Source organism: Pelmatolapia mariae, linkage group LG5, assembly GCF_036321145.2.
Source record: "Pelmatolapia mariae isolate MD_Pm_ZW linkage group LG5, Pm_UMD_F_2, whole genome shotgun sequence".
NCBI lineage: Eukaryota > Metazoa > Chordata > Actinopteri > Cichliformes > Cichlidae > Pelmatolapia > Pelmatolapia mariae.
Genome location: NC_086231.1, coordinates 35292994 through 35305096, shown reverse-complemented (window position 1 = coordinate 35305096; position 12103 = coordinate 35292994). Strand labels below are relative to the sequence as shown.

At 39.9% G+C, this 12103-nt stretch overlaps 1 protein-coding gene across 1 annotated transcript in view; it reads left to right on the top strand.

The window, feature by feature from the left end:
* LOC134628163 (copine-9-like) overlaps positions 1-12103 on the top strand; it is a 197493-nt gene that overhangs the window by 131039 nt on the left and 54351 nt on the right. Inside the window, exons 10-11 of the mRNA XM_063474871.1 lie at positions 1009-1113; positions 7828-7869. Of these exons, the coding sequence (XP_063330941.1) occupies positions 1009-1113; positions 7828-7869 (147 nt within the window). The remainder of the gene's footprint in view (positions 1-1008; positions 1114-7827; positions 7870-12103) is intronic.

The window sequence follows — 12103 nt, the reverse complement described above, 5'->3', positions numbered from 1 at the left end:
ATTAAAATCCTTAATTACAGCCACATTAGCTCCACTAATAAGACACACGGGTTTACCAGCAATGTCTGTAAACATATATTCAGTCACCCACTGGCGCTGAAAGGCTCTGCTTTCAGAATCAACTTTTCTCTCCACCATTGTGAGCGGCTAGCTTCGCAATAACAGAAGTTTGACTTGATTGATGCGGGAATGTTCCCAGTTAGCCTAGCGTTCAGCAAGGAGGCTGCAGCGCTGCATTATGGGATCTGTAGTTTGTATATTATTAGCGCCTCACATCGCCGGGCCATGCATAACAATAATAATACATCTATATAAAATGATCTCGCGGGCCAGATATAAATGTACGCCGGGCCGGATGTGGCCCGCGGGCCTTGACTTTGACACATGTGATTTAGCTGATGAGTTAGCATGTAGCTTGAAGCCTTACCAAATGTCATTATTTAACCAGGGATATGTGATATCTGTCAGGGTTCCTGGGTCGATGACCCAGTGCTTTCAGTTCTGTCACGTTTTGTTTCTGTTGCCATATCAATGTTCTCGCTTCCTGTTTTTCCCATGTCAGCTTGTGTCATTAGTTCATTATGTTCAGCTGTGTACTCACCCGTTTCCAATCATTGTCATCATTCAACCTGTGTATTTAAGCTCCTCGGTTTCACCAGTTCTTGGTCGTGTCATTGAGGTTCTCGTGATGTTAATGTCGTATGTTCAGATCAGTCAGCCAGCCATTCAGTTCTTCAGTCAGTCGTCCACTCAGTCAGCCATTTCAGTTCGTGTTCTGTTCATCCAGCCTGCTTACAATAAACCCCATTATCCTGCACCGTGAGTCCAGCGTTTGGGTCATCCTTTCCTCGCCTCCACACACGACACCCCTGACAATATCCAGGGATACATTTTGTTCACTATTTCCTGTCAATCCTAGAGCCCACCAACATGTGTTTCATGATAAAAAAAAAAAACTCCCCCCTTCTGACATTTCATCTATGTTGAGATGTCTCCTTTTGTTTGCAGGTTTACGATCTGCCACAAGACTGAGGTGATCAAAAACAACCTAAACCCTGTCTGGCAGCCATTTACGATTCCTGTTCGAGCACTTTGTAATGGAGACTATGACAGGTGAGAGAACAGTACACTGATTACTTTCTTATTTTAAATATTTTCTGTTTAATAGCAATCTTTACTTCTTCGTAAGACATTATGCTATCAAATATAAAGGTTTATACTGAGCTAACACAGGGTCAGCTACTGCAAAAAAATAAAATAAAAATAAAGACAAAAACCGACAGCTACTACTTCAAATTTAATTTGCTACTAATTTGTAGTCGGACAAAACAGCTCTCACCTCTTTGATATGTCTTTACCAGTGTTGGTCAAGTTACTTGAAAATAATAATTAATTACTAATTACTGATTACTGCTCCAAAAAGTAATCCCATTACTTTAATGATTACTTATTTTCAAAAGTAATTAGTTACTTTATTACTTAGGTACTTTTTAAAAACATGATACACAACCTGAATACGTAATAAAGCAACAGACCTTTCAGCCCAATTCTATTTTTCTGCATAATCCATCGTATAAAACTGAATCAAATGAAAAAGTCTGTTTTTAAAAATTGTCTTATTAGTTTTAATCTTTTAGTTTCATTCACATTGCATCAAGCAAAAATTAAATTATATGCAGCAGTTTCTGACTGGAACAAATGTGTTTAACATGTAAACCTTTTCTGCATATTCCAGCATATAAAATAAAAAAAAATGTTTTGTGTTTACACTCACTCTTTCAAATAGATGCATTTAAAACACAGCAAAAAAATAAATAAAATCAAAGATTCAGCAGCAATAAGTCCTGTCGCTCTTAAATCTATTGTCACCTGTTTAGCAGGAGTGGGGCGGGTGGAGGTTTGCCCGGTGCCACAGTGGTCATGTCAGTGGGAGGATCCGGGGGTTTCTCTGTGAATGTCACATTCCTGTGGCAGCGTGCTCGGAGCTTGCTCAGATTTGAAGTTTAATTTTTGCTGTAGAAAAATGTTTTCTTCCCACGCAGAGTGTACAGCAGACGCTAATGTTTTTGGCACTTTTTACGGAATCAAACTCAAAGTAATGTCAGTACTTCCAAGCTTTAAACGCTGCATGGTTGTACTCTCTCCTGCACTCCATATTATCCATTGTTGAGCTGCACACATCTGTTGTTATGCAGGTTAATTTGTCACAGACTTTTGCCACCTACACTATGTCTAGGTCACAATCTGCTGGTCAGAATTTGGTTATATCATGGAAATTTGATGCAGCTAAAGAGTGTCAATGCTAGTTTTGCTTTCCCTGTGTTTTTGTCTATTCTTTCCAGCTGTGTTTCCCGTGTGTTTCCACTCTCCCTAATCACCCTCATGTGTGTATATATTTTGTCTGTTTTCTCTTTGTCTCTTGTCAGGACGTCTGCTTCTCTTTTCCATGTTTCAGGGTTCCATGTCCAAGTTAATTCATCCAGTTTAGTTCTGTTAGTTAAGCCTCAGTTCTTGTTTTGCCTCTTGCTAGTATTTTTTTCATTCAGCTTTTAATAAACGGCTCATGTTTTGTTAAAACCCACTACTGCCTGTACATGTATGCATTTGGGTCCTTATCCTCTTTCCTCACTGTCTGCTGCCGTAGTCTCATGACGTACTGTGCTTTATTGGACAACCAGCGTCCCTAACCTTAAACCCATAGAGGTATTGTCAAGAGGAAGATAAGAAAAAACCCAACCTAGAAATATAGATGAGCTGAAGGAGGGTGAAGGAGCCCCAACCAAGCACCCATTACATTTTCGACTGTACTAGTAGTTTGAAGTTTCTTATTTCTTTACTTTTTTCTAATTACATAAGCCACCTCTAACCATTGGAAAAACATCACCACAAAAATATACTTGTCATCCACATTTAAGTTTTTGACTAATCTACCCAACTCGGACTGAGACATTCTTATCTGGAAAAATATTTATAGTAGAAATTTCATGTGTTAACATGTCACACTAATGCAGCTATATTTTTTAATACAACATTTACAATATGAGAACTTACATTCACTCTGATGTTAGAGGCACACAGTGAATATGAATCACTCATATATCCCAAATTAGTCAATTTTTTGTTATAGTTTCTATATCAGCTTCTTATTCATCTATTTGTAGCATATTTTTCCAACGTTTAAAAAATATTTATGGGATAAACAGTAGCCTTTCAAAAAGTTCGTCTAGGATTTTACATAGAATTGTGCAAAAGACCACATTAGTTGTTTGTTAAGCTTTAGGTGTGTTGTTTTTCACTTATTTTATAGTCTAAAAAAGAATAAATGGAAATACTGACACTTAAAAGATATTGTACAACTTAGCATTTCTACACACTTTGTTGGATTTGTAATGCCTGAAGTAAAGTACAATGAAATAAAATACAAGGTATAAATGAGAAGTTCAATGACTTCATCCATGAAAAGCATAGAACGTCTGAAGGTTCACTTGTACTCATCAGGACTTCAGACTTATGCAGAAACATCATCTTCTTTCTTAAACTGGGTCTGCCTTCAAATTGAAGATTTGAGGTTTGTCTTTCCATATTCACACTGAATCCTGTATAAAGCTGGACTCTGTGGTGGTCAGAATAATGCCAGCAGTCGGCCGTGAACTCAGTGTCAGGCCAGTGCTGGTGTTATTGAGACTAATGCAGAAGTAATAAGCAGCGCACACACACACACACACACACACACACACACACACACACACACACACACACACACACACACACACACACACACACACACACACACACACACACACACACACACAGTATGTACATCTAAGCCTAAATCAATCGACAAATAAGGGATTACTAAGGATTTTCCCTTAGACCAGGGGTCAGCAACCTTTAACACCCAAAGAGCCATTTGGACCTGGTTTCCACGCAAAAGAAAACACTGGGAGCCGCAAATACTTTTTGACATCTGAAATGAAGATAACACTGTATATATTGTTTTTTTACCTTTATGCTTTGTGTAAACAACTAAGGTGTGTTGCTTATAAAATCCATGAAGTGCTATAGAGAAAATTACATTTTATTTATGTAATTAACACATTTTGAACTCTTAAAGAAATATAACAAAAGGAAAGACACCCAGCTGAACTAAAATGATCCATGTAGCAAACAAAAACTGCTGTGAGTCGCCACCCTCATATCGCCTTTGGGCTTTTGGAGCCTTGACCTGACTTTTAAAAAATAATTGGAAAAAAAGCACTATGCTGCTAAAAAAACAAAAATAGATATTTGCAAAATTCTGCCTAAATATGTATTTTACTTGGTTAATGTGTGTGGCGGGGCGTGGTCTGCAGCGCCGCTGCAGGGGAGGCGGACGCACCTGAGCGGCACCCGCAATCACGCCTCGCCGCCTTAACGTCTGTGCCATCTATGCTGTTGTGTTGGTGTGTGTCGGGCTGTGAGCTGCAAAGCTACAGCCGGCTGTATGTGTACAGCAACCGTGTGTGAAAAGTGGTCAATAAAGAGATGCTGAAAAGCATGTTCCTGGAAACATCGTCGGGTCTGCCGTGATATGTTTACAATGGGACTTCTGCTCCTGAACCTCTGCGCACAGCGTCTGCAAATCGGGGCTGTACGAAGTCACTTTCATCTTTACGCAGGACTGTAAGCTGTCATCTGTGAGGTTCAAGGTTCAAGGTTCTTTATTTGTCACATGCATAGTTATACAAGTATAACACACAGTGAAATGTATCCTGACACGCTCCTCAACATGTGCAAAAAAAAAGGGGGGGGGGGGGGGGGGGGTAGAGGAATAACATTATAAATATATATATATATAGTATATACATTGGGTGAATGTGCAGTAGTAGCAGCAAGCAGGTGAATTCTACTGTGAGCGGTGTGAGCGGTGTTTGTTTTTAACACAGTTCACGGAGGAGAACAGCTGCTGACATAATGTGGATCCGAAGATCCATAATTGGCCTACCTGGGGTTGAAAGTGTCGATAAATGCACAGCGTTTCAGCAGGTATACCGGCTTCCGCGAGTGTGAAATAAAAAATAATAGAATATAATTTTATTTTTATATTTCAATATCACAATAATCTTCCAATTTAGAACTACAAGTTAAAAAAGAACTAACATAAATAAAATACAGTTCAGCAAAATTCTTCTAATTTATTTTCCCAAACCACACGGAGCCGCACTATAAGGACTAAAGAGCCGCATGCGGCTCCGGAGCCGCAGGTTGCCGACCCCTGCCTTAGACAGTAGTTGTCTTTCTTCGCACCTGAAGTGAATGTCCAGTTGGGATAACCACATTTACTCAGGGCCTTCTTGATATGATATTCTTCTGCTTCCATGGCTGCTGTATCTGTGGGGATGACTCTCATCATCCACTGGAGCATAAAGTGTCTGTCATCAGGAGGCTACAACACAGATCGAACACCAGCATAAGTAGCACATAATCACCAGATTCTTAATAGAGCAGATTCAGTGCTGTGGTGAGTTTTAAAACCAGATTGGAACACTTCCAGAATTTCATGTTCTGGAATTTGAGTGTAGACAAAATTTTAAAGGAGTTTAGACAACAAAGGTAGCTTGGAGACAGGCCCGACAAAAAAGGTTAAGAAAAGTGTTGCACAATAGCATCTTTAAAAGATTTTGTCACCACACTAGAGGTCAGACTACTGTTAATAATGGCTAGGATGAATGTGTGGGGTGGTATATGTGCGATGCTAAATTTTGAGTCCTCTATTAGAGGCCTGGAATTTTGAGGGTTCTTTGCAGTATCTTAGGTGTACCTAGGACTGTGTTCTTCTGCACAGAGACCTCTTATACACTCGGATTCTGCTGGAGCTACTCTTCCAGTATCAGGGTTACAACTCCTTATGTTCCTGTTACCACCGGGACTGCTTTGGACTTTACTTTCCACATCTGCTCCAGTTGTTCCTTCTCTATTTTCTTGTCCTCCTTCCTGATGTTGCTGTCTGTTGGGCTTGCCATATCTATCACAATTTTTTGTCTTCTGCTCCTTGTCACCCACTGCTACAGGGGTGTCAAACTCCAGGCCTCAAGGGCCGGTGTCCTGCAGGTTTTAGATGTGTCCTTGGTCCAGCACAGCTGATTTAAATGGCTAAATTACCTCCTCAACATGCCTTAAAGTTCTCCAGAGGCCTGGTAATGAACTAGTCGTTTGAGTCAGGTGTGTTGACCCAAGGTGATATCTAAAACCTGCAGGACACCGGCCCTCGAGGTGTGGAGTTTGACACCCCTGCACTACTGTCTGGTTAGTTTGCCAGCAGCTGCTTGTCTGTCTGGAACTTTTGGTGCCATAGGACCTTGTTGTTCTCAAACTCCTTTGGTGGTGTCTTGTATTGGGTATTTGGGACTTCTAGTCCATATATACTATCCCAGCCACTTGGTTATGCCTCTCAGTGTATACTGTTCTTTGCATCTTACATTCTGCTACTATATGGTGGATAGTCTCTAGGGCACCTTTGGACGGACTTGTTGGCTTTGGTATATTCCTGCCTCTATGGCTGGTGCTTAGGGCCTGTTATTGGGCTGCCACGATCAGACATAATACATCTGATAAGGGGCTTGATTTCATTCTGGACACTCACTAATCCTCTCCCTGCTTGTCATATTGAGCCTTTGGGTGTTGGGCTCCAGGTGAAACATTGTGAGGAACTTTATGTTTAACTCCATATGCAAGTTAGAAATTGATGGCTGATTGCAGTACCTTAATTAGTCAGCATGCTCTTTACAGTGACTGCAGCTTCTGCTAAACATTACAGGGAAAACCTATTCAACTAAATAAACTCCTATCAGCAAGGATATCATCTTATTGTTGGGGCTTTCTCTCAAATCTTGTAGGGTCTTTACTGTACAAAATAAAGCACCTTGAGCGGACTATTGTTGAGATTTGGTGCTGTTTATTTAGACACTAAAGCTGGTGGGCCTAAACGTCACACCAGGAGGTTCTTTAAATACAAGGGGGAGTATGTGTATCAGAAACCCAGGGCACAGAGACTGAGTAGGTCTAAACAAAGAAAGTTTATTCCCTGAGGAAGAAAGCAGGCATAAATACTTTTTACACTAAAAATCCCACAATAAAATTGTCCAAAAAACGCAATACAAATATCAAAGTAAAATCATGCAAATAAAATCAAAACTACACTCAAAAATAAACACTAAAATCAGAATAAAACTGACTATAAAACAAATACAAATTTCTGCTGTGTAACATATAACATATGAATTTAATTACATTAAATTACTTCTTACACAGTAGCTGTTTAAGTCACAGAAAACTGGACCTGCATCTCACACAGGCAATCAACCTTTACAGGAAAATAATTCCAGGGTAACAAGAGCATCACTCCACCTCATACTTTAGCCACTCTAAAGCACAGCGCACGCAGTCACATGGAATGATTGCACGACTGAAAGAATCTGAGTCATAGCACCGACTTTACGGAAGAAGGCCTAAATGCATACAATGTTTTTTAAAGTTGTCTTATTTCAAATATATAATCCATTATACATATAATTTTTTTCATTATTTTCATTATTAAATGAATTTTTATATATTATATAATTATATAATTTTTGACATTGGTAAACTGTATAACTTTAGGGTCACCATTATTTTAATTGATTTCATAATGTGAAACATCCTTTGAAGAAAAGTTAACTTACTCAACTTTCTGATGGTCTCTCTCTTTTGTCTTCCTGCCATTTCACTTTCTCACCCTCACACTCCCTCTTATGGCTTATCTCACCTATGTCTATCTCACCTTGGCTTCCTTGTCTCACCTCCCTCCAGGACAGTCAAGGTGGACGTTTACGACTGGGACAGGGATGGGAGGTAAGTGTTCTCACTCTGTGTGACTCTCCTTTTCCTTGCTTTAATTTTCAGCTCCACACGGAGTCTCTGAAATGTCACACATTATTCTTTCTGACCCAAGGCGTTTTATTAGAACAAGTGAAGAGCTCCACCTGCTTGGCACACACTGGGCAATGAATGAAATCTTGTGGGTGAAAGGTTGCAGCTAAGTGGGTAGGAGGTCAGGTTATACATGGCTTCTACGTCTCATCACAGATACTGGCTACTGTAGGAGCCCTGTTCATGTATGTGGGGCTTAATTTGCAGATATCTTGTGGGGGTTTTCAGGCTGTCTGACCTCATGTTGCTGCTTTCCACAAATTTTACTCTGAAAATAAATTTTCAGTCTTTTCTCTATGTTCTATCTTCTGTCTCTCTTTTCACTTTTTGTGAGAAAAAAAGGAAACCTGAAGGAAATGTTTGTCTTGCAGAATTCATCAGTCTGTAATTCTGATGCATTTTTACTCAGTTTCCCTTTTAGGCTTTGACACAGTATTCTGTTTTGTCAAAACAGAAACATAACAATGACAAATATATACGCATAATACATTTTTGGATAAAATATCTCTTAAATATCTCTATCAACCAATGACGTGTCATTGTGACAGGGACAAAGAAAGGGAATGCTTTGAGGCTAGACACTCTTTCAAAATTAAAACAGACACTGACTAACGAGCTACACAGCACAAAAGTTAGAGCCACTACATATATGCAGTCTAAGTGAGCCCCCCTTCCAATTTCATAAAACAAATAAAACAAATAACCTAGTGGTTATCAATAATTAAGTGTTTGTTAACTGTATCATAAGAACGTTATAACAGTGTAACTACCTTTTATATTCTTTCTGTCAGTGTTAAGTTTTAATTAAAACCTGGGCATAAGGTGGAGGGCATTTCAGCTTTCCTCTGCACAGAGAAAAGCTGACATGCCTGTTTTTCCCTGTTTTTTGGAATATTACAATCAAATGAGACCTCATTAGTCTTTGTCTTGCAGAGTTCAGGATGATTAATATCCAGCAAGTGCAGGCCAGACCAATAAAATAATTACATTTGAGAAATCAAAAACCACAGGCCAATGGCCTCTCATTCATATAGTTCAACAAAAGCTACAATATTTGTAATAGTTATCTAAATGCCCAAAACACAAGAATTCCCAGCATTATTTCTGCTAGGTTTTACAACTACTTGGTTACTGTAGGTTTAGAAAACCTTGGTTTTCCCATTTTTTCCCATTTTCCTAGCAAAATGTAAAGAAACTCCAGGTGAACTGTACAATTTTCTTTAACCTTTTTACATCCATAAGTGGCCAACAAACTACTTAGGATTAGGATGCATTTTAGCCACCTTCTAAATTAGCACAGTTTCATGAAGATGTTAACTTTTCTTTGTCTTTTACATATTTAAATTATTTCTGAAGTACCTAACCGAGCAGGAGGGATGACGTCTCATGATTAATGCTAAGTTGAAAAAGCATTTTAAACAGTTTTTACCGTCTTCCAACTTTAACTTTTCATGTTGCTTTCCCTAAGCCTTTCTAATTTGCAAAAAGATGAGTGTATATATCTAGTGTCTTGTCATAGTCTGTGGTCTCAATGGTTTTGATTCTTATCTTATGTTTCAGGTTAATTCTTGTTAAGATTTTCTTGTTCTTAGGGGTTGGTTCCTGTTTTGTATTTTGAGCTCCTTCTGTTCTGTGTCTCTGTGTTCCCTCCCTTTTGCCATGTCTGATGTCTTGTGCCTGTTGGACTTCCTGTTTTACTTTGATAGTCCCTGTCCTGTGCGTAGTGTGCCTGGTTTTGCTTCCCCTTGCCTCGTCAGCTCTGATTTCTCCCAGCTGTATTCCCCTTCTGTCTCCCATTCCCTGATTGCTCCAGCTTGTATTTAAGCCCAATGTTGTCTTCTGCTTGTTACTGGTCCATCTGTGTTATCTGTGCGTGTCATCCCGTGTTTCACTCTGTGGTTTCAGAGTCGTTTGTTAGATTTTCCCAGTTTAGGTTTTTCTTATTTTCTGTCCTTCCCATCTCCGCTTCAGTCCATACTGTAATTGAGGTTACTGGAGCAAAATAGTTTTTTAAAAATAAAAATATTTTATTTCTGGAGCACATTTAAAAAGGACAGTGTCCATCAAAGTGCTTCACACAAGGTAGCAAAGCAGATTACAACAAAAGGCAACAAAAATAGTTAAAAACAGTTAAATACAATTATAGTTACAGTTACATAGCACAAATGCAGACCAGGTGGAAGTCCAAACTAATTTGCTTCAAAAGGTAGATGGAACAGGTGAGTTTTTAAGCGTGATTTAAATGATTGAATGGAATCTGACATGCGGACATTGACAGGAAGATTATTCCAGAGTTTGGGTGCAGCAATTGCAAAATCTCGGTCCCCTCTAATCTTCCGTTGGGGCCTTTGGTGCACTAAGAGCAGCTGGTTAGAGGATCTGAGTGCTCTCTTGGGGCTATACACGTCGACAAGGTCTGTTAGGTAACTGGGCGCTATTTTTAAAAGTATACAAAAGGATTTTAAATACGATACGGTATTTAACAGGAAGCCAGTGTGGATTGGCTAGAACAGGGGTGATGTGATCATGCCTTCTGGTGCCAGTTAAGAGGCGTGTTGTGGCATTTTGAACTAATTGCAAATGCTGGAGGAGAGAGAATTGGAGGCCCATGTACAGAGAATTGCAATAGTCTAGTCTCGAAGTAATAAAGGCATGGATAAGCTTTCCTTTTTTTTTTTTTTTTTTTTTTTTTTTTGTCTGTCCCATTTGGTTCTTTAGCCGTCAGAATTGTTGTCTGAAGACCAACAAGGATACCAAATGGATTTATTTTGCCAAATGGATCATCATGGCATTGCTGTATTGGTCCATTTGATCAAACTTTGTTGTTATTATTTATTTTATTTTCAGTTGTTACAGATGGGACAGACATGACTGGGGGATAGGAAAGGGAGAAAGAAAGAGAGGAAGGAAAAGAAAAACAGAAGGGAAAAGGGACAGTGAGAAAGGGCACTTACAAAGACAAAGAAAAAAAAATCTCCTGGATCACCTGTTGAGAGAAAAAGAAGAGAAAACAAGCAAAAAAAAACAAAAAACAAAGCAACATACTAAACACAACACCATCACGTTAATCTAGCTAAGTGTGAACAGCAATAAATACTAAATATTGAATGTTGTTGTGCAGCACAGACAGCGCACAATGTGCTTTGAAGTAGCAGCTAAGAAAGGTGTAGTTTATGTCTACGAACAGTGAACACCCGTGTGCAAACCTGTGTGGATCAGCGCGCTTGTATACAAAAGGTTTCTCCGTGTAACGGTCTGCTAGAGGGTGTGGAGGGCCATAGCCCTGTCCCCCAGGGCATGAAGCAGGCATGGAGGAGATCCAGGCTCCAGACATCCAGAGGCCCCAGAGTGCGAGAGCCCAAGGAGGACCACCGGAGGGGCATCCGTGCCACCCTCCTGGGAAGGGCTGAGGAGATCCCCAGACGAGGGGTCACCCCGTAGCCACGGAGCAGAAGCCAGAGGGGGCTGCACCGGCGTGCCCGCCGGCTCTGCCAGCAGCCAGCTGTGCCAGAGTGAACCGAATAAGGATAAGCTAAGGATAAGATAAGATGGATAAGCTTTCCAAGGTCTTTATGTGGAATATGGGGCCTTGCCTTGGAGATTTGGCGTAGCTGGTAAAAACTCGTTTTCACAACTGAGGACACTTGTTTGTCTAATTTGAATCTTTGTGATGTAAAGCACAGGACAGCAAGGTTTAAAAGGTAAATATAGCCTAGTTAAATTAAATATCTACAGTTAATTTAATTCGGAGCAGCACAGTGGTGCGGTAGTTAGGGCTGTTGCCTCACAGCAAGAAGGTCCTGAGTTTGACTCCGTCATCTGGCCAGGTCTTTCTGTGTGGAATTTGCATGTTCTGCCTGTGTTTGTGGGAGTTCTCTCCACTTCCTCCCACAGTCCAAAGACATATTGTTAGTGGGGTGAGATTAACTGGTGATTCTAAATTGCCCATAGGTGTGAATGGCTGTCTTTCTCTATGTGTTAGCCCTGTGTCAGATTTGTGACCTGTCCAGGGTGTACCCCGCCCCTCGCCTTTTGGTATCTGGGATAGTTTAATGTGTGAGAAATACCACATCATAGAAGCTGAAAAGGATGCACTTCTCTTTAAATTAGTTCAACTTAATTGCAACTATTTTGTATAAGTTTGTAATATAAGACA